Genomic DNA, 25507 nt, shown 5'->3' with positions numbered 1-25507 from the left:
CAATTTGAAATCTAGTTTTAAAAACATTGAGCTGTTTTACCTTAGATGTGGGTTTAATGCTTGTGATGTTATGATCCTGTTTTCAGAGTTTAAGTGATTCACTTCTCTCTTTCTACGTATTAAAAAAACATGTAGTAAAAAGGAAAAATGGCTGACTACACAAGGATAACTGCAAAAGTGCCTGCACATGTAATATTCTCAAAACTTCCAAAGCAATAAGACAAAACCGTACAGCATCTCAAAATAACCTTTTTAGTTTATAATTTACTGGAATCATTCATAACAATAGCCACAGAATTAATAAGAATACCGTTCTGGCTTCTTCATACTGTTAAGCTGTTCTTTTGAATACAAGCGAAAATTAGAAACATAACTAGGGGCTGAAAGAAGAGCCATTTTTTCAAACTTAACCCATATAAATTGTTAAGTGTCATTACAGCTTTCAGGACACGATGCAAAGAGTTAGCTAGAAATTGGGCTAGTGGGAAATACCTATCCATAACATAAAATAGTTCCTTTCATGGAGCATCACTTACTAAATGCATCTTTTCTCCATCAACAACTCACTAAGAAACTCAACGTCTCTCTACAAACCAGGCCAAAGAACTCAAGGTTGGATTACTGTAATTCACTGTTTCACACCTTGGATGTAAAACCAACAATAAGACTCCAGATGGCACAAAAACGGGACTGCCTGGCTCCTGCGAGTTTAGGCTGGTATTAGCACCCCAGCCTCTCCACTGGCTTTTGGTCTCCTCCTGCCAGCTAAAGGTCTTGGCCCTCATCTTCAAAGCAATTAATGGGCTAAGCCTCTGTTACAGTGAAGACTGCATTTTAATTTATGAAGAGCTAAGAAAAACAGTGCTCTGGACAATGCAGTCCAAAACAGAAGGCATGAAACTTGCATGCAATGCATCCTCAGTCAAAGGTGGCAAATCACAAAGCAAACTTCTGCAGGAAGTTGGATAAAACCCAACTCTTGTCACATTTAGAAAGGGCTGCAAAGTTTCACAGCTGAGTAAAACTTTCTCACTACCACCTGAGTGACCTCCATACTAGCTGCTTCCTCAAAAGCAGTTGCCCATACATATGTAATTCGCTAAGCACCAAGTCTAAGGAAATTTATTTTCTCTGGACTTTCAATATGAGGCTGATGGACAGCTGTGGTGGAACTTTTAATGATGTTGAGTGCAGTTTTTTTTTTTGTCTAAAACACGGAGTTCACACTTCAACCTTTCTCTCAAGATGGAGAAAGACAATGATGACAGGACAACAGAGACAAAGACAACGTAATGACATAGGCTTCGTTTTTTTAAGAAAACATACTGGAACTACGAACAGAGCAGTGTGAAACCTCAGAACACATTGATTAATATTGTGCCTTGCTCCTACAACTGTGGATTGAATATTGCTTGTTTGGGTATTTTAACACTAGGAGATAAAAGAAAAAAAAAAGCGTCATTTTTGACTGCATGCAAAGGCAAAGGGGATCAATTTGTCTGGTGTTTGCCATTCACCCAACTTCAGCTGGGACAATACGGAGCCGTTTTGCCAAGCTATGTGACTGCTCCTCCTTGCACCGTCATTCAGGAGCCATGCCTTATTTCCATGAGCCTACCCACTTGCTCAGCCACGGGAGCTAAAAAGTTCAGCAAGGTCTTGTGTGTCTCTGTATATCATGTTTAACAGAAACCTGGACACTCGAATATTAATTTAGAAGAATCTCAGCAGCTGACAGGGCAAAAAAAATCTGTTTCTTCAAACAACAATGCAGTAAGAGTGAACAATTTGTGACAGCTAACTGGTATTTTTCTTGTAAAACCTTTCAGTTTTCTACAGCCTTTCTAAGAACATGAAAATTTACTGCCAAGACTTCACACTTAACAACATGAAGCTTGGCTTTTGGCATCTTTACCAGAACTCCACCTCTTAGCCTGGCTATCCCAGTAGGCCAGATTCATCCTAGTGACTCAACAGTAGGGGTGAATTCTGTCCAACTTACAGCCATCTAAAAGCTAAGCTTCTAAACAGTCAACAGTATCTCTAGGTTATCCATCCCACCTACCTTGGATAGGATGAGTCACCCTCCAAACACAGGCCATTCTTGACTGCACTAGGCTAGTAACTTCACTTCAGCTAAATCAGGGGAAAAATAAAAAAAAAAAAATCTTGTTTGCAGTGTCTTTTAAGCCACAGGGTCTGCAGTCTTGCACTGGGCTGCTTGTCCACTGCAACTTTGTCAAGTAGAGTATAACAATAGCAAAGCCTGTGCAACTAGGCACGTGCTTGCCACAATCTGACACATCCCAGGAAAAGAGGGACCATTTTTCAGCCCAGTGCCTCTGGCTTTGGCTTCAGTTCTGCTGCCACTGCATGTGCTTCAGCAGTAGTCATCCTGGGTGAATGGTGCAGCCACTGCCCTTCCATTATGTCTGCAAAAATAGGTTTACCTCATCTTCGCTGCCTTGACTGTCTATAGCAACCTTAAAGGATCAGCATGAAATCCAGATTCAGCTTGTCATTGCTTATTTTCTGTCCCAGGAAAGAAAATGATCCTTAACAGCAAAGAAGAAAAAAATGAAGCCTAGAAATTTTTCATAATGTAGAAAGATTTTCCACAATAATTTCAGCCTGAAACAAAAATTCTTTCTTCTTTAGTTTTGTTTTAAAACATACTTCCAACACCCACTAGTACAAGCCAAATGTTTGTGTGTGAAGAGTCTTGAAAATAACATAAAATAACAATAATAATAAAATACATGCTAGTATGAATGCCTGGCTAGCAGCTCAGTGCTTACGAATATATTTCCTATGGTTGTCGGGATATTAGTGATGGGCAGATGCTCCAGCCAGGATATTCCTGTTGGGCAGTGCTCCAGCCACAGCACCCTGTGCTGGCATCTCTGATTTGACAAATCAAGAGGGTCAACCTCCTCAGGACAATTAGAGAAAAAAAAAATCAGGAATAACGGCAGGGAGGACACTGCAGGAACTACAACAAATGAGCCAATAGCCAAAACTCTCTTCTCAAATAACATGAGACTCGTATCCTCACACACAGCAATAAGCTTTAGCAATCAAAACTGCTAGAGATACCAGGCTTTCAGACATAAAGTTCAATCTGGACAGCCCAAATGACACTCAGATGCTTCATTACCATCCAAAGACAACTCTGACCGTTAGGAAAACCAAACAAGTAGAAGTTAAGCCTCCAGTTACCCTTAACCCATTTAAAAAAATCTTTGTCCATCAACAGGACCTAGAGAAAACCTCACGACTTTGGCACAACATACGTATCATGTATATCTGACTTTGGTTTTTTAAGCAACAAACAGCAGAAATGTATTTAGAGTTCATTTATGGCAAGTATTATAGCAAACAAATGGTAGACAACAGCAAACAATGATTTTTTCACTATTTATTTTTTTGGAATAGAAATAAAAAATTTCAAAGTGTTCAGGGATGATGTGACTATTGCTGACGCCCAAGAGGAGGACTGCCACATACATCCACAGACGCAATACAAAGCCAAAGCTGAGTCAGTTCAATGAAAGAAACAAATATAAAAAAAGACCGTGCCTCTAACAGATTAGACTTCAGTTAGGAAGCATGATTTCTCTTTTAAATAAAGCTCACAGAAGAATAAGAAAAGAAGAAAAAAGGAAAATGACCCATCATCAACAGCACTGCAACTTACAGTGCTCCCTGCACTTAACACCCTTCTGCAGGCAAAGCCCTGAGGCACCAACACCATCACTACAATGATGGACCCCTTATCATGGGGAATAGATACTCAGGTTCTGTATATCATGCTTCTAGGCAAAAAAACGCACACTGGAGGAACGGTACCATAAACATTAATATTATGGCTATAAGCAACATGCCTGTATTTGCCCCCCACCCCCTATAACCCTAATTATGTAAATAAAAGGACTGTCATCTGTGGAATACTTATCTGTCCTTGAACAGAAACTACAGCATCGAATTCTGAAAGAGATTGAATAACTCCAGAGATAGAGTCCTTTTTCTTCAATCACCCCAAATTATGCTGCTCTCAGTTTCCACTACTGGAATCTGCTCAATGCTGCATCTCAAAATTTCAAAATGAGCTGCAAAAGCGAATTTTGCTAATATTTTGGTATATTTTCAATATTTTAACATTCCTAACATACTTATTGTGGAAAAACTTGTATCGTGGGAATATTACATTACTATATATTCATTCACAAAAAGTCATATAGTGGGAGTAATGTATTACCTTTAAACGAATACCTTTTAACTTACAATAAACAAACAGTTCTTTGGTCAGAATGCAGTTACACAAAAATGACATTTACTGTTTTGGTTTGACTTTTATCTTACAGAGCCAAAAATTTTCAGCCTTTAAAAAGAAAAGATGCTTACAGCTCTGTTTTTCAGCACTTACTGGAAAGATTATCAAACCCTAACAGTTCAAGCAAGGGTAACAAGAAAAAAACAACAACATCAAAAAAGTAACCAACAGTAGGATAAGCACATGATAAACATGAATCTGTCTTTTCCTACTTGTGTAAAAAAAAAAGAGCCTCTAATAAGCTTAGTTTTCATATTTAAAAAATATTAATTTAAAAGGAGGCTGAAAGTAACAGTGTGTGCTGTTGATTGATCATAGTAAGTACATAAGATTTTCTTGCTTACAAGCAACCCTTGTTTTAATTCGAACACCACAAGATCAGCTTTTACACCTGAATTCCTTTCACAAGTGGTAAACTAAATCAGGACCCTCATCCTCATCTCTTCCTAAAAGGGAAGCTCACTTGAAGAGCAAAAGGTGGACCCAAAGCTCTATGGGACACATGGGCTGTCCATACAAATATTGGTTCCTAACTGGGAGAGCTACATGCCGCACACATTTGCATGCACACACACGCACGTGCACACACACGTGCTCTCCGCATCAGGAAGATGTCCTGAGCTGCAAACTGCATTGAAAGCATGTTATAGACACATGATACTCGGTCCCAGTCAGCTAGGATACAAAAGAACTACTGGATACTTTTTGTGTCATCTATCAGCTAACATTTTCTTGAAGAAATAAAATACTTGCTGTTTTTCTACTCATAAGAAGAAGGTTCAACAGAGAAAAATCTTTCTAAGGAGTTAATTTAAAACAGTACTCACTGCTATCCGCAGTATGGAAGCTTTCACGGAGGTCCATTTGTCCTGTCTGCGATCTATGACAAGAATAAATCCAATTCCAGCATCTCGTAAACTAAGTTTGGAGGAGGAAAGAAGAAAAAGAGAATGTTTAGTTAAAAATACAAATGAAACTCCTCTGGTTCTCTCACTCAAAAAAGCAGTTAAAAACTAGTTAAAGAAAAAAGTAGCCTGACCTTTTTGTGCAGAATCTTCTTCATCTGAACAACTTAAATAAAAATATGCTATACTGTACACCATTGGAAAGATGCAGCAGTCCCAAATACGTTCCACAGAGCTTCAAACCATATTCAAATACTGAATTCTTCTTTTTCACAAAAGATAGTTTTTACATTTCTTGTCTAGAGATTATTTCAGAAGAAAATAAACCCCTTTGATTCTCCATTGTTTTGGTGCCGATAAAATCCCTCCTTCATGCTGCTTTCAGTATAATTTCAGGATCAAAACAAAGCTGTTTTCCTTTTGCATCTGCTTTTAACCTTTTGTTGCCTCCCTCCTCACTGATATTTAAAACTCCTTAAAAAAGCATATCCTTCTGATCATTGCATGATATTGCTCCGCGCATCTGAAATTCTCATATGCCTCCAGGTTGCAAACTTGTTCCCAGGTGCATTTTTACATTCACCAAAACAAAAAATCCCTATGGCATTTAAAGATGCCAAGTCATAGATGAGAAAAATGAGATCAGATGCACTTCTCTGGAATGAAAACATCTGTGAGAGATTCCGCTCAACTCCTTGTGCACGGGTGACCTTTCTTTTTTGCCTGCGCTCAGCTGCATGTGCTACCGCTTCCCAATCAAGGGATCTGCTCCTGTTTTGTAATTCCCCATCTAAGCCAATTGTGCAATGCCAGCAGCAGCCCTTGCCAGCCAATCGCAATCAAAATGGAAACGACAGGCAAATACAAGGCAGACGGGCTCGGATTTGTTATTTTCTCATGTATTTGGTCATTTTTAATATATGTGCTATGTTTTCAGTCTGGATAATAATTTGCCGCAAGGCCTACTGTCTGCACTCTGTGACATTCAGAAATACCATGCTTCGATTTGTTATCGTCATACCTTAAAAGACAGTATAAAAATCGACGCAACAGAATGTCAGGATCTCTTATTCAAGATTGCTGAATCATGAAAACACCAGCTTTGCTTTATAAGATTACGTTGTTAGCATAATAAGAGGATGTTGAGGAAGATGAAGAACACAGGTACCCAGATGTGTCATCTTAAGCTATTCTTCAAAATTACAAATTTAAACATGACTCACAGTCTATCCCCTCTCTTTTACAAACTGCAATATCTCTCAAATTTACAGACAAAAATATTTAGGGGGAAACATGAATAATCATAAAAAATGCAAAGGAACGCTTGCTTTCTTTCAAATGAAGCAAGCAGCCATTTTAACAAAGGAGAATATTAGAAACGACCCCTCACTGCCCACACTCGGCACATGTTACTTGACTCTTGCCTCTGGGTTAGGACAACACTGATAAACAATATCCGAGTACTTGCCTTGTAAGCCTGAATAACCCTTGCAGACAAACAGGGCTTTATATTAGCCATATGCTTCTCACTACAGTAAATTTCCATGATTTACTAAAGCTTCCCCTCTTCCTTCTCTTTCTTTATTTGAAGGGCAAGAGGAGGAGAGAGATCCAGATTGATTTTAGCATCTTCCTGTTCCCCATTTAATGTTCCCACCATTTTAACCTTTAGTGACTGAACAAAATAAAATGCTAATAGCAACCATGTTCCACAATAATCAGGTAACAAAACAAACTCCTGGGGTCACACAGCCTAAATGTGGATGAATGGAGTCAGAAAGGTGCTACAGCTGTTCCCACAGCAGTTCAGGTGGATTTTGAAGAGTATTAAGACCCTTAAAGAGCTATTTCCTCTGCTCAGTAGAAGTCCCCGGGACTCCTGAAATTTCTGCATACTTCCTCAGTGGAAGCATAATCTCAGATCCCACAGCGTACCTAAATGCAACTTCTGCATCGTATTTCAAGAAACTATTGACATTTCTGCATAACAGGAACAAAATTAAAGCCTCTGACAGAGCATCAATCAGATTTCTCTCCAGGAGCACAGGGGAGACAAGCTCAGCTGGGATCCTGGAGAAGAACTGGATGGCAGCTCCACACAGTTAATCATCTGCCTCAACACCTGGCAATAAGCAGAGCTTAATACCATTCTCCTAGAAAAAAAAGATAAGGCTTACTTAAGTGGAAGAGTTGACAAAGGAAAGCACATCTCTAAAGATTGCCCAAAAGAAGTCTTTTGCCAGCCTTCTTTTTCAACTGGATCAAATCGAGGGATCAAATATATCAGGTGGTTGCATGATTCAGAAGGCAGCCCCCTTGTAGGCTCAGACATAAAAGCCTGGATTCCCCACTACTAGCTAAAAGAGACCCAGTGGCAAAGTCTTGAGCACCTGACTTCAAACTGCTAACACTCCATTAACATAGATAGCTTAAAAAAATTAAATGCTCTGTTCTGAACCGATCACAGTGGGAAAAATATTTGTTATCTTGACAATGGTGTCTTGTTGCAAAGGGCTGGCTATGAAGTCTGGGATCCAGCTCCAGGAAGCTGTAGGCAGGAAGCAACAAGCCAAACAGACATTGTGTACAACAAAGTTGAGAACATTATGAAGACAACGAAGTCATGTATTCAAGAAAAGTAAATATTGGAAACAGGTCTGTTTGCCAGTGCACCCTTGCTCTACTGACCTCTCTTTGCTGCCACGCACACCTGCGTACGTAGTTAAAAGACAGTCTGCAAGACTCCCCCTCTCTTTTAGGGCATAGGACAAATGGTGCTCTGGTAACAAGCAAGTATTCAGTTTTCCTTCGGCTCCTGATTTAACTGTGAGTGCCAGCTGTCCCTCTTTTCCTCAGCCATATTTATTAAATTCTATCCAAATACTGATTTCCTCTCTCCCCCCCTCCCGCTCACTTGCTCGAGAGTAAAGCATTTTGGCTTCTGCTCTATGTCTCAGCAGAAGTATGCTCTGATGGACATGGCCTGTCCTGCTCATCGAGCTTTACCCCCTGCCTTGCTCCAGTTGCATTGTACTCATCAGTTTAGCCCAGCTCTTCTCACACCTCCGTATCACTCTCCAATAAACTTGTCACCACTGCCCGTGTTTGTCTCTCCCATTCATCCCTTCAACCATTCTCACTCCCTGCTGCCTTTTCCCAAGAACAGCTCAAAAAGTCTTGGAGCTTTATTATTTTTTATTTATTTATTTTTATTTCTATTTATTTATTATTTAATTTTTTAAAGATGAAATTAAATAATAAATAATTGTATTATTATTTATTTATTTTTATTTATTTTTTATTTTATACTGTCAGGACAAATGACCAAATTGGTTCTCATGCCACCCCTTCCTGAACGTCGCAGTCCTCTCATCCCCCAACCCGAGTCTCCCTTACCCTATGTCCTGCTCGATCTTTCAATATCTTCCCTCGCGTGGACGCTTCCCTTGGCTGTGGTCCTGCCTGTTGAGTCGGACAGCTTGCCTGCTCTGCCTGCTTGTCAACAGGCAGCACTCACCTCCTACAAAACAGTCTTCTTGCCCTCAGCCCTAGTAGCAGACCTGGCTCTAGAGCAGCTCGTTCTGCAACCATAGAGAAGCTCCTGCTCAGCCCCAGGATGAAGCAGGACGTTTTTGACAACTGACTTGAGTAGCTACTGAGCACCTGTGACCTGGGACTTAGGCAGATTTTTCTCAAGGTATTTGCTTGACACAAAGGCCGTCATTCTTCTAAGTGTCAAGTCCGAGTCCTTGACCAAAGGATGGAGACACTTGAGCTTCTACAACAAAAGGCTGTTTCAATGTTTGAAAAGCACAGTGGGTTTGTTCCCTGGCTTCTTAGGAACAACTCAGCTATTTTGGCCGAACTTCAAACCTAAAACTCAGGTGAGACATCATGAACAAAAGAAAATTTGGCAGAGTTGTAAATGACTGGAAAACAACCCTTATGGTGAGAAACAGCAGACAGCCTTAGCAGAAGCACCTGCCTATTAAGGCTTCTTGACATTTCCTTTACAACCTCTGTTTTCTTTAATGCATTAACTTGTATCCGGTGTACTTTCTGAAAACATAATTTATATAAGCTTGTAATTCAAATTTAGTATTTCCTTCCTTTGTTTCCCTCCTCCCCCCCCCCCCCCCCCCCCAAACGATCATGGGATAAGCTCTGTTCTTCTGTTTATTCACCAACACAAAGAACAGAACATTTTTAGAAAGGCACAGAAACCATCCCTGCTCTGCAGGAAATATGTCCGGCAAACACACAAAGGCCAGGTCAGAAAGGTAGAGAACAGGGAAAGGGGAGCAGGGGCCACAGAGGACAGGAGAAAATGCAGCAGAGGGTAGACCTTCTGCTCAGTCCCCTCCCTCCGTCTTGGGGAGCCAGAGTAACACCATTTGGAGAAGGTGACAGTGAGGTTGAAGTACCTGCACAACAAGCACTGAGTTCTCCATGTAGGCTGTGGAGCAGGAACCGAATTTTCCACTTAGTGACTCCTCAGCTTTGGATTATGGGGACATATCCCTCTTTGTCTTGTTTGCAAGACTTATGAGCTCATGCACCTGGGGGAAAGGGCGGGAAAGCTTATAGTACATGGGACTGCAGAAAGAAAGTTCCCTCTGGGATGTGTGGAAGCAATTACATAGTCATCATCTGAAAGATCCTTGCATTCTCCAAGGTATGGGTGGTGGCAATTGCTACACAAATAAGTTCCTATTGCTTCTACGCTGCCATAGGAAAACTGCTTGTATACATTGCTCTCTACTACAAACAAAACAAAGCAAATCTTTAGGTTCATCGCAGGGACTTGATAATATCAAACTTTTGCATGCTTGAAATTCTGTGCAGCATTTTAGGTTAAATAATTCCAGTTTAATAAAAGTGAATTTCAGTCTTAAGCCTTATTATTAAACAGTTGGCTTACATTACACTCAGGATTGTTCCCTACCTTGACTATGTGTGGCTATACATACATACTGACTAGAAATTCTTGCTCTTGATGGCTGAACAGCTGTTTTGACAGTAGGCCTTCAGTAAAATTCAGTGAAGAATTACTGCATTGAGCAGAGCACCAAGGCAGTGTCTGCAGCAATCTGCATTATAAGCAGCTGAAGCTGTCTTTAAATCCCTGGTACCACCCGTTCTTAAAGCTTACCCTCTGTAGCTCATCATTGACCATCAATGAGCATCAGTGATAGTCACACACTGCTTGAAGAGATGCGGGGTCTCGGGCTGCTCTCAAATCCCGATCTTTTTTGGCATACAAAATGTAGGCCTATGTAAGAAGGACTACGGAATTGGCCCATCCACCCATCATTGGCCATACTACTGTATCACAAAAGGGAAAACATGTAAAACATGGTGACAGATCATCTTAGGAATGGTATTGGCCATCTGTCCATACAGCAGTTAGATTTATGCTTGGGCATGCCACAAGGGTTGTGTGGACCAGCTCTTTTTCAAATAAAAATAAATAAATAAAAAAAAAATAAAAAAAACCAAACCCCCAAAACCCCCAACCTCAAAGGTAGAATTGTAACCAGTGCAGGAAAAGACAACCTGGAGCTCAAACATGTTCAGCATATACAAGGAGATGGTCCAGTACCTGAGCACAGGGGTAATGAACACTTTGAACAGCAAGCTTCCCATCATGGCCCAGTGATAAAAATGCTTCCAGCAGCTATCAATCTTTGAAGTCAGAAGTCATCCTATATTCAGTCATCAAGCAAATGAGCTAGGGTAATCAAGAACAGCATTCTCTGTTACTTTGCTTAGGAACACACTATTGGAAACCAGACACTAACTAGCGAGGTTATTGTTTCCCAAGAAAAACTTTGCATCCTACATTTTCAGAGGCATTTCAACTGATCAAACCTCAGCCACTTCAAAGATTGCTTCTCCATCTTTTCTGCTGCTAGGAGTGACTTCCTGGGGGTAAGGGGGAGACAAGAACTCCTCCTTAATCATAAGTGTTTCACACATTAAAAAATGAAACCACTAATGCCCTGGCAATGAATGAAAGCAGAGAATAGCCACCTTCTTAGTGTCCTTTATATGCTCTAGAAGACAGCCAGATAATACAGTGAAGAACATGCTATTAATGGTATTAACAAATCAAGATAGAAATCTCCAGTACATCAACTCTGAAAGAAAATAATTCAGCTAAGCCCTATGGTGACATTTCATGTTATCAGTTTTATGCTGGTGTCCCAACAAGGAAAAGGGCAGGAACAATTCACCTGGCATAGCCTTGCCCCACAACTCTCCTCCTTGTGTCTCTTATGTAGGATAACCAAGACTCCTTCTATTTGATCACTAGGTAAGTCCTAGAGGATGCAGTTCTTCCTAGAGCAGAAGAATTTAATGGTTTATGAATTTGACAAAGAAACAAAAGTTAAACCATAACATTAAACAAAATTTAAACAGTGATTAGATCTGCAGCAGTTTCATTCTCTTACAATTCTTGATTGCGTTATCCTAAAGCCTACTTTGTTTCAAAACTGGCAAATTTATTCACTTAATTCCAAAACAAATCCACCAGCTGGGTATATTAATAAAGAAACAAAAAATATATAATATTTGTCATGTTCCACTCATTTTAAAAGGTGTTCTACTTATTAATTTTAAAGTAGTTTTGTACTTGATTGGTCTTTAAGTATTTTGATCTTATGGCAGCTTCTTTCTCACTACCCAAAGTGAGACTAAGATTAAGGACTTCTTAATGTTAGAAACCACAGTCTCCAAGGAGAGGAAAGCGGTCTTGTGCTTTCTTGAGTAAATGGTGGAAGTAAGAGGATATATCACACTCCACAAAGCTCCAGTTTGAAAGCTTCAGATATCACAGGCTTTTATAGCCCATAATACCCAGCCTCACAGTAGAAAGTGCCTTGATTAAATGAATTTAGAGATAGCAGGAACTGAAAAAGAACTATAAACCAGACGTTATTTGAGCTCCACATTAGACAATGAACTTTCCAGTTTCAATTGCTAAGTGAGCCTGTAGGTTTTAACACGGTATTGAAACTGAACACTGCTTTGTAATGCTGCTGCTATTTCAGATCTCACTTATGTGGTTTTTTAGGAACCTGCACTTAAAACAGTATTTAAAAGCATTCAACTGAAAAAAAAAAAGCCTGGGAAATAAAAAAAAAAAGTTATAATCCTTTATAACAGCAATGTAACAAATAATATTCCAAATTTGCAATGTAAATGCACAAATCAAAGTGATTACACTTAAGACAAATCGGAAGTGTTCTGAAAGCTGGACAGTAATACCTTCCCACTAACTACCTTTGCTCTAAATTAGCAAACTTTTAAATTATATTTTCTATTTTTATGACAGAAAATTTGAGGTTTGCATTGGTATTGAGATATCAGTGGCAAAGAAACAATCCGCCAAGAAAACAAATAGAATGAAAACATATTCCCAAAAGATGGCTGTATATAGGATTGCATGATGCTGTCATGACATTTAATTGGTTAGACAGAAAATAGCTGTTTGGTGCCAAGTTCTGCCACAGATGTATACGTATGACTAACTGAGGTCAAAGAATATTGCACACATCTGAGAACAGAATTGTTCCTAACAAAGGTAACATTTATGAACGTAACATTTACGAACACCCAGATGAAGCTCTTTGGCTACCTAGCAGACCTCCTGAGCCCCTAAAGCAAACCGGACCGACATTTCAGCTCCGATTCAAACTGTGGGCCTGACATCTCAGTATGGATTCCTGCAAGATTCACTTTCAGTTGAGGTGTGTAACCGGCCTATCAGATATCAGTTCTTATTCCAGCAACATTCATGAGAAAAAACAGAAATGATGAGTGTTCTCTATTTCTGGCACATGGCACTGCATACGGGACAAAAATGGGAATGCAGTGATTAACAACTGCATAATTTCAGATAGAATTAGTAATAATATAGTTTTGTCTTTACTTTTTGTAACCCATATCTCTTCAGCTGAAAACACTGAAAAAGTCAGCTAGTGCAAGAAGCGAAGCTAGGAGGACATGACCACTGCTTCCAATCTCCTTGGAAAATCATCCATAGAGCGCACACCCAAGGAGCAGGCTCACCTCAAGCTTCCCAAGGTCCTGAATTTAAAGCCGGTACTTGGTGGTGTGGAAGTCACTGTACTGCACCTATCTCTTCATATCCAGATCTCTGGAATCAGGGACAAAACTTGCCATCTACTCCTTACTGTGTTTAACTAGTGAATGCCTGTACTGTGCTTCAACAAAAGGCTACTGATCTAGAAGAATTTGTTATATTTGATTATTGGGCCCTCTCATAGTCCATTCAATGACCTTTAACTGCAGAAGGAAAACCCTACCCAACTCAAACTAAGGCTGACCATTGTTCATTAAGAAATATAGGAAAGAAAAGGAATTCCAGCAAAAGAAATTTAAAATGAGTCAGTCAGAATTGCTGCTATACAAGTGCAGCCTCTAGTGGTCTGTCCAAAATCACTGAATGCCAAGTTAAATTTCTTATATATAAAGCTCCTGGCAGTAACAGCTGCATTTCACCCAACACAGCTGCTGTTGTGACACTCCAGAGCAGGAACATAACCTGTATGCAAGGATGCACCATTTCTCATCAATTCTTATGTTTAAAATCTGATTTTGAAAATAAAGACTGCTCCCTCTCCCCCCCCAAAACCAACTAAATCACTATGAATACAGCAATGTGCATACTATTTTACCATCTATTTCATTCTACACTGGAATTCTGTGAATAAGTGGATTCTTAAATGCACATTCAAAACACAGCATTTGGACCCTCCCTTTACTTTGGTTTTGATAGTTACTGCCTTCCCTTTAGAGAAACAGATGAAGCTGCACAGGGAATGAAGAAAATCTGAGCCTTTGTGCTGGAGCAGAACCTGTTAAGTTTGAGCAGTAGACAAGGTTCAGATAAGAAACTTGATGCATTTCCCTCCCTCCACTATGCACTTTTTTTTTCTTCCTTCTCCACATTCCAGTTAACTCTGCCTAAATCTTATCCAGCATACCACTAATGAAAACCTTCTCTCTTTCCCCTTCCTATTGTGTTTACTTTTGGTCTCAGCTGTTACTAGTTCACACCCCAGGTGTGTCTGAAAACACTCATACTGTATTTCAATTTCCTCAGGATTGGGGAATCATCAGATACAAAAAATTGTATTTTAGGATCTCACATCAAGAGGGCAAAGAAGAATTTAGATGAATGTTGGGTTGTGAGGTGGCATAAATAAAAAGACAAATGGTTATAATTTGCTTATGAGGCAGAAGAGACAAGCAGAATCATACAGCTGGAAGAGCGACATCACAAAAATGCCTTTTGAAACTTTATAAGCCTAGGCAAGATAATTACACACGATGTTGTGTCAGTGACAGGACATTTTTAAAGACCAGATAAACAGGAGACAAAATAATGAAAGCAACTGCAAAGAGCTTTGTCTAAGGGGCTGTTAATAATTTAAAACTTTGGAAGTCTCATCCAAACTCCACGACAACTGTAGCCCAGAAAGCCACGTGTGGTTACATGCAGCCCTACCCCAACGTGAAAATCCTTCAGTCACCGCAGGACTGTGACAGCGACAGCTCGCTGCATCTGCCTGCAAAGCAAGAACCTGCGCAGAAGATGGGCTACCATCGGAGATGTACTGTCAATGAGGCGAGTGACAACTCACCGACAACCAGGAGAGCTGCTCTCCAGCCTTGGTCCCAAAGGCAACCAAAGGCCTTTATCCTGCACAGCAGTAGGTCCCTTGAAATCGTGAGATATGAATGTAAACGTGTTTACTTGAGGCACTTTTGTCTCAAGCACTGCTTGTGATCCTCAGCCACACACGCAGCACTGGTACACTCCTTATTTATTTTAAGGTATTTATGCCAATTTATATAGCATACACAGTCAGTCACACTTCTCTTTTCCCTCCCCACTCAGCTTCAGAGATACGGGCATCAGTATCTTCCTTGATTGGTCCCTATAGCTCCTCTGGATCTCCTATACTGCTCTAGGTCCTCAAATCAGCCCTCTTTCCCCTACTTTCAAGCCAATTCTTCCTTAAAATAAACACGACTGATTGGAGTACAGTAATGCTGGCTATATTCCATCATATATGCTGACATTCTTTCTGCTCCAAAAAGCTTATGCTGTTGAGGGGAAGCTGAGGGAATGTAGCCAGTGTTAAAAATAAGAACTAAAATGTTCAGGCATCATCATCTGCCTGAGCCTGGACATCTGCTTGTACCACATGCACTGATTTCCTCTCCGTGGTACCCATCAGCCTTTTTTTATGGTAACTTAGCAAGCTTTATCCCACCAAGGAACCCCACAGACTAAAACCAGAATGGCTTTGATGTGTTTCTGCAGATAAAAGAGATAATCATTAAAAAACAAATCATTGCTTAACAGATCCTCTTCCAGTGTGTGAACTTAACTAAAGTAAGGGCTTTTAAGGAAGAGTTTTTATTTTCTAAATGGAAAAAACGGTGTAATTTCTCCAGGTCACACAGAGCTGCTTTTGGAAGGACTGTTTGAAGAAAGACAACAACTTTGAGGACTCATTTAGACTTAACTACAGATGGCTGAAGTAGGCCACATTATCCTTGAGGGACAATTAAGGATAAATAGGTCAAAAGAGGCAAAAGGGCTCCACGTTGGTTAAGCTTAAGTAAATATGAGCAACAGAAAGCCTACGCGATCCTCACTTTAGAACTATTAAGTCCAGCTCCATAACAGCTTTTTTACACCTATTCAGAACTATGATATTGGAATTATACATATTTCCAGTACTCTGCAACAACCATTAATGCCACTGCACAAAGTACTGGCACAACCTTCTCTGGAATGCTGCTTGTTTTGTTTTAGAAAGGTGAGTTTACACTTAAATAGGGTGTTAAATTCTCTGAACTTAAGACTGGACTAATGAAAACTCCTGGGTGAGGTCCAGCATTTTAGTAATTAACTTTCACAATTTTACAGTGCTTAATTTACTTTGTCTTGTTAGCAGATTAAATTCACCACTAGACAGTGGGTGTCATGTGCACTATTCAAATCCTCCGAGCCCTGATGGCGTAAGTGGGATTTAAAGACTAGAAACATGCTGCCTGTATAGGGCTGAGCTTTATAACAAGTTTAAGACATTCACAAGGTGGACATCAAAGCAAGTGTAAATTGTTTCAAACCCAGTAAAAATTCAGACTCTAAGTAATGTGTTGAGCTTTGACCTAGTCTTGTCCAACTATGCATCTGATACAAAAGCTTCAGACTACCACTTAACTTTAAGATGCAATGCTCTTACTTCAAACCTAAGCCTTTACATTTCCTTTCTGCTTACAGGAACATATGGCATTTACAACTGTTTGGCAGCTGTGCTCTGAGAAAGGAAGGGCGCACACAGCATGACAGATTTTGCTGGAAGTCCCGGGATGTTCTCACTGACAAATTTGAGGGGCTGCCAAGGTAACAGCAGGATACAGGTTCCACATCTTCAGCCTGGATTGTAATCAGACAAAGAGGAGAGCATGGAAATGAAGCACAGCTGACAGAAATAAACTCTGAAGCTGCAAAGCTGTTGCTCCGCATGTCAGTGCGAACTGTCAGGGTGTCTGTTTTTTGGCACTTCTTACCCATTATGTGGTGATGTTCATCCGTGGCAGTCTATAAAACAAAAGTGGTTAACTCTTAGCTAGTGGTGGGCTGCCTGTTTAGTTTGCAGATAAATAAGGAAACGCATGCAGTTACCCTCCCACACTGGCTCTTCACAGGGTCAACCTGGACCCCGAGGGACTTCCCAGCCCAAAACACAGCATTACCCCACACTGCTGCCCTGCTTCCAGAGCACAGGGGTGGATCTGTGCCGAGGAGACTGGCCAGACCCGAGCTCTGCGAGCCCTGTGCCCCTCGTGCTGAGGTTTGTTAGCTCCAGCAACACCCGTGCCGTGCTGCGGCACGTTCTTCTGGTCCCTACCAAAATCCACCCAGTCACGCTTTGCTGTGCCCACGCTAGTGAAATCTTCTCAGATCTGAACCTGCTGGAAGGCTTCGCACAGACATTTCTTTTTCAGTTTTCCAGTGTTATCCCAAACAATGGGGAGCTGGTGTAGTTAACAAGGGCCTACCTGAAGCTTAGCAAACCCTAACAACTGAGCTTTCACTTACTGTCGGACATCGACACTTTCGAAGGTCATCTTGTTCTGTTTCATTACTCAGACAGGACAGCTCCCTAGTTTCCAACACCAGACGGTACCACAAACAACAGTTTTTCTTAGAAGGCCACATGGTGTTCAAGCATTTGTAAACCATCGGGATCTCAAAGAAGGGGACGTTCTCCCAGGCAGGAAACTGATGGGGACAGCTTTCAAAACAGGAAATTGCCGAACGCACCAAGTGAACCTGAGATACGCTCAAGATCGTGCAGTAGGACAGAAGGGCGTTACAAAGAGAGGCTGTACGAGGCTCTGTCCGAATACAAGTAAAAAAGGCCTGTGTATTGTATGTAATCAGCAGTGTGGGACTCAAACTGGCCATCAAAACCTGTTCTGAATTTTCTAAGCTGCACTATTTCATATTTCTCTTGAAAGGAACTTTGTGTTTAAAGACTCAGTTTTACACTTTTAAAATGTTAATTTTCCAATCTCTTATGACCACAAAAATTTTAGCTTGCTTTCTTTGTTCAAAGATGAACCTATATAAGCAACAAAGAAAAGCATTAGAACTATATCCTTTTGTTCTCTCATACAGCATATTGTTTTCTGATTGCAGCAGAAACTGCTAATTAACCAGAAGCAAAACCATATGTTGAAAAATCCTGTCATTTTATTTTTTTTAACCATTGCAATTATCTATTAATTTCTTTTGGACCAAGTTCTCATGCTACACCCCACATTTGGTAAATACATATTCCAAGAATGTGTACGCACTTAAGTTAATAAAATCTTTAGAGTGACAGCTGTGATGGATAGAAGTATGAATAACACTTGTCTTCAGGGTACATTGCAAATCTTAAAAGTCTATTCACTAGGATAAATAGAAAGAGGAAAAAATAGTTTCAAGACAGAGGAAAAAAAGAAGAGAATACTGCATGCCCTGAGATGACTTCTTAAGGGTACAGTCGGCAGCTATTTCAGGAGCCTATTGCAAACCTGAATGGAATATTCTTCCTCCAACCTTGGTATATGTGGGATGTAAAAGGTACATCCCACAGGTGCCTCTGCCACTTTGCAGTTAAGAATGACAGATACTGTGTGTGGAGGTCATCTGTTTTTTACTCAGCTAAGAGGTGAGACAACCTTGTTCTGCATGATCTCCTCTTCCTACCAAGCTCAGCAGCAATCCCCAAAGGACTCACCCACTGAAGTAATAGGAGACATTCTTCTCTGCAGAAACAGAATCAGACCAGCTACATGGGCATTATAAAATGTCCTCAAAGCATTTTAAATAGATGCAAGGCTTGGCTCACTGTCCTCTGCTGAAACCCAGTGGAATTTAAAGAGCTCACCTCTTACAGACACTTATCTTCAGATATGACTTTCTTCAGCAACTCCATCAATAAGAACTATTAATTCCTGTGGATCAATACTTAGATGCAAAGTATTTGTACCAATTCAACATTTTAGTTAACATACTCTTCCTAGAAGGTATTGCCTTAAGTACATTACATACTGCCATGGAGTCTCCTTCTTTCATCTTGGGTACTATATGTATAAAACGAAAAATCACTAGACCTAAGAAAAATCTTCCTAAGACAATCCTCACCTTTTAATAAAAATTTATCTTGTACTTCAATAGTAATAAAAAAATACTAGCTGCTAAAAGGGAAAACCTGTTTCAGAAGTATTACACATATACCTTTACAACATACATCTCATTACCAAAATGGCAGTTATAAAAGGATTAGCTGTAATCTTCCATCGCCTATAGTACTCATCCTTAATCCATTATTTTTTCCTGATAAAGCAGTGATCTTTAAGTACACATAGTACACGACTGTTGTCACACATTATGTCAATAACCCACACTGAATATTTTGGTATTATTACAAACCATACATTAGACATTGTATTTTATCCAGCTGTCTATAGAACATGAATTTACCTTGCAACATTAACAACACCCACCTGAGGAAGATGGTTCAGCTCATGGCTTAATGATACAGTTGCACCAGGGTTAACTGAGTATATTAAATTGAGATGAGGCATTTCCTTTCCACTTTCTTAACATCCTGATGTATCAGGCATTTACACATCTGAGCACAGGATGATAGCTCTACTATTTGCACTATTCTACTCCATGGTCATCTAAGTTGGCAACGTGCAACTTGTAATAGTTCCATTCCTAAATGTAAGGTGCCCCATGAGACATTTAACTTGTCATAATTAAAGTTCACTATGAAAAAGACAAGAGAAAGTTTACACAGAAAAAGCTTGCGAAACACAGTGTTTAGATAGTATAGAACAAGAATGCAGTAAGAGGGGACAAGGTCACGTTCACCTATAAAATTAGAGGGGATAACAAAGGCAGGTTAAGAGGTTCCATTTTTCCCTCTTTCAACAAAGTCCTAAGCTAGTCTTATTACCAAAACTTCTTCTTTCACTTGGGAACAAATCTTGAAAACCTGATGCCACTGCTAAGATTTATTACACCAGTAAATATTTTATTGGGTGAACTCTTACTACAGAGCACAGAAAGGTCCTTTCTTGTGAGGCTCTTAGTAGCTCCTCACTGTCATTCCCATGAAATATCATTTCCCTTAGCATGTGACTGCAGGCACTCAAACAATGAGTTTTGAATTGTTGCTGCCAACCCCTTGCTGTGATCAGGAATCTTGTACAGGGCCAAGTAGCACAAGTAGTTTTCTGAGGAACTGTTGTGGCTCCAGACATGTTCATGCTCTACAAGGCTTTTCATAGAAAAGTCCATTTCCCCTCAGTCAGTGAGAACAGCGGAAAGACAAGAGTTAAGTATTTCATAAGCTAAATGACAGTAATCTGGAGAGTATTCCATGCATAAAAGCTGTAGGCTGCGTTTCTATCCTTTCTGTAGATCTGCACTCCTTATGCCTCTTGAATAAACTTACAAAATAAATAAATGATTAACTAACTGCCCCCACTTCCCTCAAAAGCAGTTTCAAAAGCATCCAAAAGAGTATTTGAAATTTTAGCCCTTGAAAACTAAGATAACGGCAAAAATCCTACCTTATGACACCTTTAACAGCACTAGAAATATCACTATTCAAGGAAAATTACAATACTGCCCCTCTTTGGGGTATACACAGTCAATAACTTATCATTAACAAAACATATTTTATAAGGGGATATATGCTGACATTCAGCTAGCGGCATTTCTGTAGGTTTTTTTATTCCTATAAACCTGCACAAGGGCTCATAAACATTATTTTACACAGTAAGCTTGTAAAACCTCTAATGAAGATGTCAGGGATGTCTTCAGCCCTTTGAGATTATAGTTTTCTCAGGCACAAAAAGGTCCCAGGTTTATCAGTATCTTAACAGTGACATTATTCTTACAAGGATGAAATTGAAGTGTCATCACCCTAATACCTAAAGCATTGTTATATTCACAGTAGTTAATACCTTACTCTTCATGTCTAGCCAGCTGTGCCATCTCCTTCATTTACACAGAACAGTGATGTCTTTCTAAAGAATTATAAATTAAAGAAACAAGAAAATCCTACAAGAACAGCCAGACTTAAGGAACAGCCACTTCTGGCTCAATACGCATAGAAAAATTCTTGTCCAGTAGAGGAAACTAACAGAAAAACCTCCAGAAAATCTGCTCCCAGACTTTTAATTAGTAAAAACGTGTTCCTGCCAAACTGATGCTCTGGGATGCGCTCAGTGCTCCCCCCCTCCACCAGATGCTGTTTGTTCTGATCAGAATTTCTCACATAAACCCCACTCTGTGCAGAAGTTCAATGGGCCACCATGAAGCGCACCACCAAGGACTTTCAAAAGGAGGAGCAGATGTGAATTTAGTACATAATTATTTCTAATAACAGTATCCAAGAAAGATACCATCAAGGGAGGCTTAGCACCATGCAGTTTAACCAACACAAGGATAAACAAAGAAAATACAAAAATTGGCTGTTAGCTTCACAGCTTCATTCCCTGATAAACTAGGGATTACAAGTACAACCAGGAGGGCATCTCACAGTACTGGGCTGCATATAACCAGTATTCCCTCACTGGGAGCAGGTCCTACAAAACAATTAAAAGGAAAGCCCTTTACAAGAACACTACTATTTCTCTTCATGCATGTACAGTAAACAAAAGCACACACGTGCATGAAGGACATCTGCCATGACTAGTTCCAATTGTGAGTTCAGCATGGTCCATGCTGAGTTGCACTGAATGCTGTCAGTGAAAAGAACGCTAAATGCAGCTCGAGAACAACACTTAATCAGTGTTACACAACCTGTGTTTCCAAGAGTTTTTAATCTGGGAGAGCCATATAGCCCAATTTGGGAAAGACAAAGGAGATCTCTTGATTCATACAATGATTCAGATTTGAAGGGATCTCAGGAGGTCTCGAGCCCAACCTCCTGCTCAACGCATGGTCAACTCTAAATTCATACCAGCTTGTTCAGAGCTTTGTACAGCCAGGTCTTGAGAACCTCCAAGGACAGAGACTCCATAGCTTCTCTTGGCAGCCTGTCTCAGTCCTTCATTATTCTCCCAGCAACCATTTTTTTCCCTTACATCCACGTCAGAACCTCTCTGTTCCCATTCCCACCCTGGGCCTGCCTTTCCCTACTGCCCACCTCTGTGAGAAACCTGTTGCCATCTCCCCACAGCCCCCCCGTCGGTGGAAATGGTGGCTGTTGGGCCCCCACAGCTTTCCCTCCCCCAGCTGAGCAAGCCCTGCTCCCGTAGCCTCTCCCTGCACATCAGCTCCAGCCCTGAACATTGTGGGGGCCCCACTGGACTCACTCCAGTTTGTGAACCCCCACCCTATGGCAGCTCAGAGCTGGGCCCAACACTGCAGGTGGGGTCTGGAGAAAGCCAGCCAGTAGATCCCCTGCTGTCACCCACTCCTGACCATGCTCCTGCTGGTGCAGGCCTGGGGCCACCAGCCTTCCCTGCTGCCAGGGTGTCCTGCTGGCTCATGTCTAGCCTGCTGCCCTCCAGGTCCTTTCCAGAAGAGCAGCCTCCCAGCCAGTTAGATCCCAGCCTGCACTCTTGCAGGAGGTTAATCCATCCCAACTGCAGGACTTGGAATTCGTTGTTGCTGAATTTCATGAGGCTCCTGTCAGCCCATACCTCCTGCTCCTCTGAATGGCAGTCCTTCCCTCAACTGTACTTAGTGGTCCACCAGTTTCTCATCCACAAACTTGATGAGGGTGCACTCCAGCTCCTCCTCCAGATCCTTGCCAAGGATGTCAGGCAGCACGGATACGTATGGTTCCCTGAGGAACTCTGTCTCCAGGTAGAGCATGAGCCATTAAACACCACTCTTTAAGCTGGATGATCCAAGCAATTTCTCACCCACCCAGCAGCCCACCTACCAAAACATAGCTACTCAAAGTAGATACAAGGATGCTGGGGGAGACTCTGTTGAAAGTCTTGCTTAAGGTGAGGTAAGAGACATGTACAGCTTCCCTTCATTCAGGCATCCAGTAATTTCATCACAGAAATACGTTGGTCAAGCACAATTACTGTTGTTTAATCCATGCTGGCTACTCCCCATCACCTTCTTTCTTGTCCCAGACCTCTGTATGTAACTATGGAGTATTCCCTCACACCGAGTAACATCTTGAGTAGCATCCAGGAATTAGCATGCTTTGCCAAAATGATACATGTTTTCAATTAAAACACAGAACATTGCACTCTAAGACACAGCAAAGATAAGAAACTAGAGGACAACGTCCACCACAGAATCTGTATCCATACATACCAGGAAGTAATTTTCTGATGAAATATAAATAGCAGTATATAATTCACCTAAAAACTACACTGGGCAGCTGTCACTAATCAACACTTATTGACACTGTACCATAAGCTGCATTTTCCTTTCCTTTAATTAAATACCAAGCCTGACCTTTACACCATCACATAAGTGACTGAATGTGAAAAAAATCACATAGCAGATAAAAGGGTATTTTCTCCTAGACAGGTGCTCACCTTGGGATGCTCGTCAGGTAGGTCAAGACATTCTGGAACTCCTTCTCGGGGATCTCGCTGAAAGCTGGATAGTCTGGAAAGGTGATAACGGGGCATCCATCTCCCCCTCTTCCACCTGCAAAAGAAACAAGCAGCAGGCGTGTTAACATGCAAGTCCCTTTACTGAGCCTGCAATTTCCCAGTAAGGAAACTACTGTGTTTCCTCGTTTTTTTCTGCTACAGGGCTCATCAGTGTGGACACTGTTTATTCTGAACACTCTAGTCTCTTCTTCAGAGCTTAGGAAGTGTTATAGGAAGGAACTTGTTACACCCATTAAATTTTTTTTTCTGTACAAATGTCTTTGCTCATGCAAACACAGTTTTGACACCAGATGGCAGTGCATCTTTCTTTTGATAAATGCCAACTGTATGTAAATATAAACAACTCAGAGAAATAAATGAACTAATTTAGGAAAAAAATGTTAATTCAGAATTAAAAGTAGGCAAATCTCCATCTTGAGCTGAACTCAAGCTTCTTACTAGTTTGAACCCACTCATGCAACCTCTCCCTGCTCAGCTGGCTGCTCTGCTTCCAGGAGAGTCTAAAAGAAGTGGAAGGACATTGAAAGAAATGGGGAAAGTGTTCAAAATGGGATTTCCTGTTCAATTTCTCAGATTATCTACAAAAGGTAAAGCAGAGCTGAACACCTATGTTGCAGTATGGCTGCTGCTGAGCTAGATGTCATTATCTGTACCTTTTCTGGCATTTGCATCTCTCAGTAGAATTCACAAACGCAACGCTTTTTAATACGCTTCACATACATTTTTATAAGCAAAATGTAATTTTTTTAAAAGGCAATGTTAATGTTTCATGTCTTAAGCAAGTATATTTTCATAAAGACAGGCTGGACAAAGGACTTGTTGAGCACTAGCAACTGTATGAAGTTAACAGTTGGGGGTGGCAGGGACACATTGCTGAAAAGTCATCTTTGAGTCACAGTTCAAAAAGAAGAAAAACAGCCAAAAATTACCGTGGTAAAATAACAAGGATATTTTTTCCAGCCCTCAAATCTGACAATTGCGCAGAAATCAGTTGTAAACTGTTTTAACAACATTGATCATGGGAGCAACAGTGATTTGTGAAAATTAGTGTGCTGTTACCTACTTCCAGTGCCTTTGCATCTAATCTCACCAGAAAAACAAGAGAAATATATGAGCTCAGATTCATTTGATAAGAGAAACCACCATTTCCCTCCAAACCCACATGTAATTAGAAGAGCTCAAATAGTATCCTTATGTTAATTTGTGGTGAATATTACTTCAGTCTAGCAGCTTACAGGCAATATGGTGCTACTGCTGTGTAGCTCTTGAAATCAAACTACATCAGAAAATAATGTGCTCTGGATCCATTTAAACAACAACAACAAAATGCAACTATTACACAAATATCACAAGTTTGCAAACATAACCTTTACAACACATCCAAATGCAGCAACGTTAAGTCAAGGGAGTTAATTTTAGCTATATAAATGTTCACAACACAAATGTAAGTTAAGAGCAATTTTGATCTATTATTTTTTGTGCTACCCAGGCTCTCAGGACCAAAGCATTATCCTTTCTCATTAAAAACATTTTTCAGCCATGATAATGATTATTTCTGTTGCTCACGAGGTGTTCTGCTCTCTCTAGAATATCTATTTTTAGGTACAGTTATGCATTATTTGCTGTATCCCCATTGGTTACTTGCTTTGTTCTACTTAATTTCTATAAATAGGACATATGAAACAAAAGAACAACAAATGGCTTACAGGACATGTCCTAAAAGCAGAAGCAGGGACTATGACCTTCGGGAAGTTCACAGACCACCACTGATTGTCAAGGACAAATAGAGCCATCCTGCCTTGACACTGCCTATTAGTTTTCAGTTTCTAGCACAGTCATCTGTGGTTATCTTGGGTGGAGATGACTCTGTCCTGCCACATGTTGTTAAAGATTGCTGTTCATTGATTATCTTTTTCTCCAGTATTTTCCTGCTGGGACAATTAAGCACACATATACCTTCAAATGCTGCTCAACTGCTTTTCCTTATCAGGACCTCGCTGCTGAAAAGAGTTTAGGGCAGAGTGACCTGACATGCGAAATATAACAAAGTAAAAATCCT

At 40.5% G+C, this 25507-nt stretch overlaps 1 protein-coding gene across 8 annotated transcripts in view; it reads right to left on the bottom strand.

The window, feature by feature from the left end:
* The window catches only part of MCF2L (MCF.2 cell line derived transforming sequence like), a 125182-nt gene that overhangs the window by 36283 nt on the left and 63392 nt on the right, over positions 1-25507 (bottom strand). For 6 of the 8 annotated variants that reach the window (XM_075057581.1, XM_075057578.1, XM_075057574.1 and 3 more), the window contains exons 3-4: positions 23368-23482; positions 5161-5251 (exon numbers count right to left, since the gene is read on the bottom strand). In XM_075057581.1, coding sequence (XP_074913682.1) covers positions 5161-5251; positions 23368-23482 — 206 coding nt within the window. Of the gene's footprint in view, positions 1-2065; positions 2573-5160; positions 5252-5372; positions 6063-23367; positions 23483-25507 lie in introns of those variants that run through there. The other 2 variants (XM_075057579.1, XM_075057580.1) reach the window with 2 other exon arrangements.

Source organism: Buteo buteo, chromosome 25, assembly GCF_964188355.1.
Source record: "Buteo buteo chromosome 25, bButBut1.hap1.1, whole genome shotgun sequence".
NCBI lineage: Eukaryota > Metazoa > Chordata > Aves > Accipitriformes > Accipitridae > Buteo > Buteo buteo.
The sequence above is the reverse complement of the archived record's forward strand: the minus strand, read 5'-3'. Positions and strand labels throughout refer to the sequence as shown.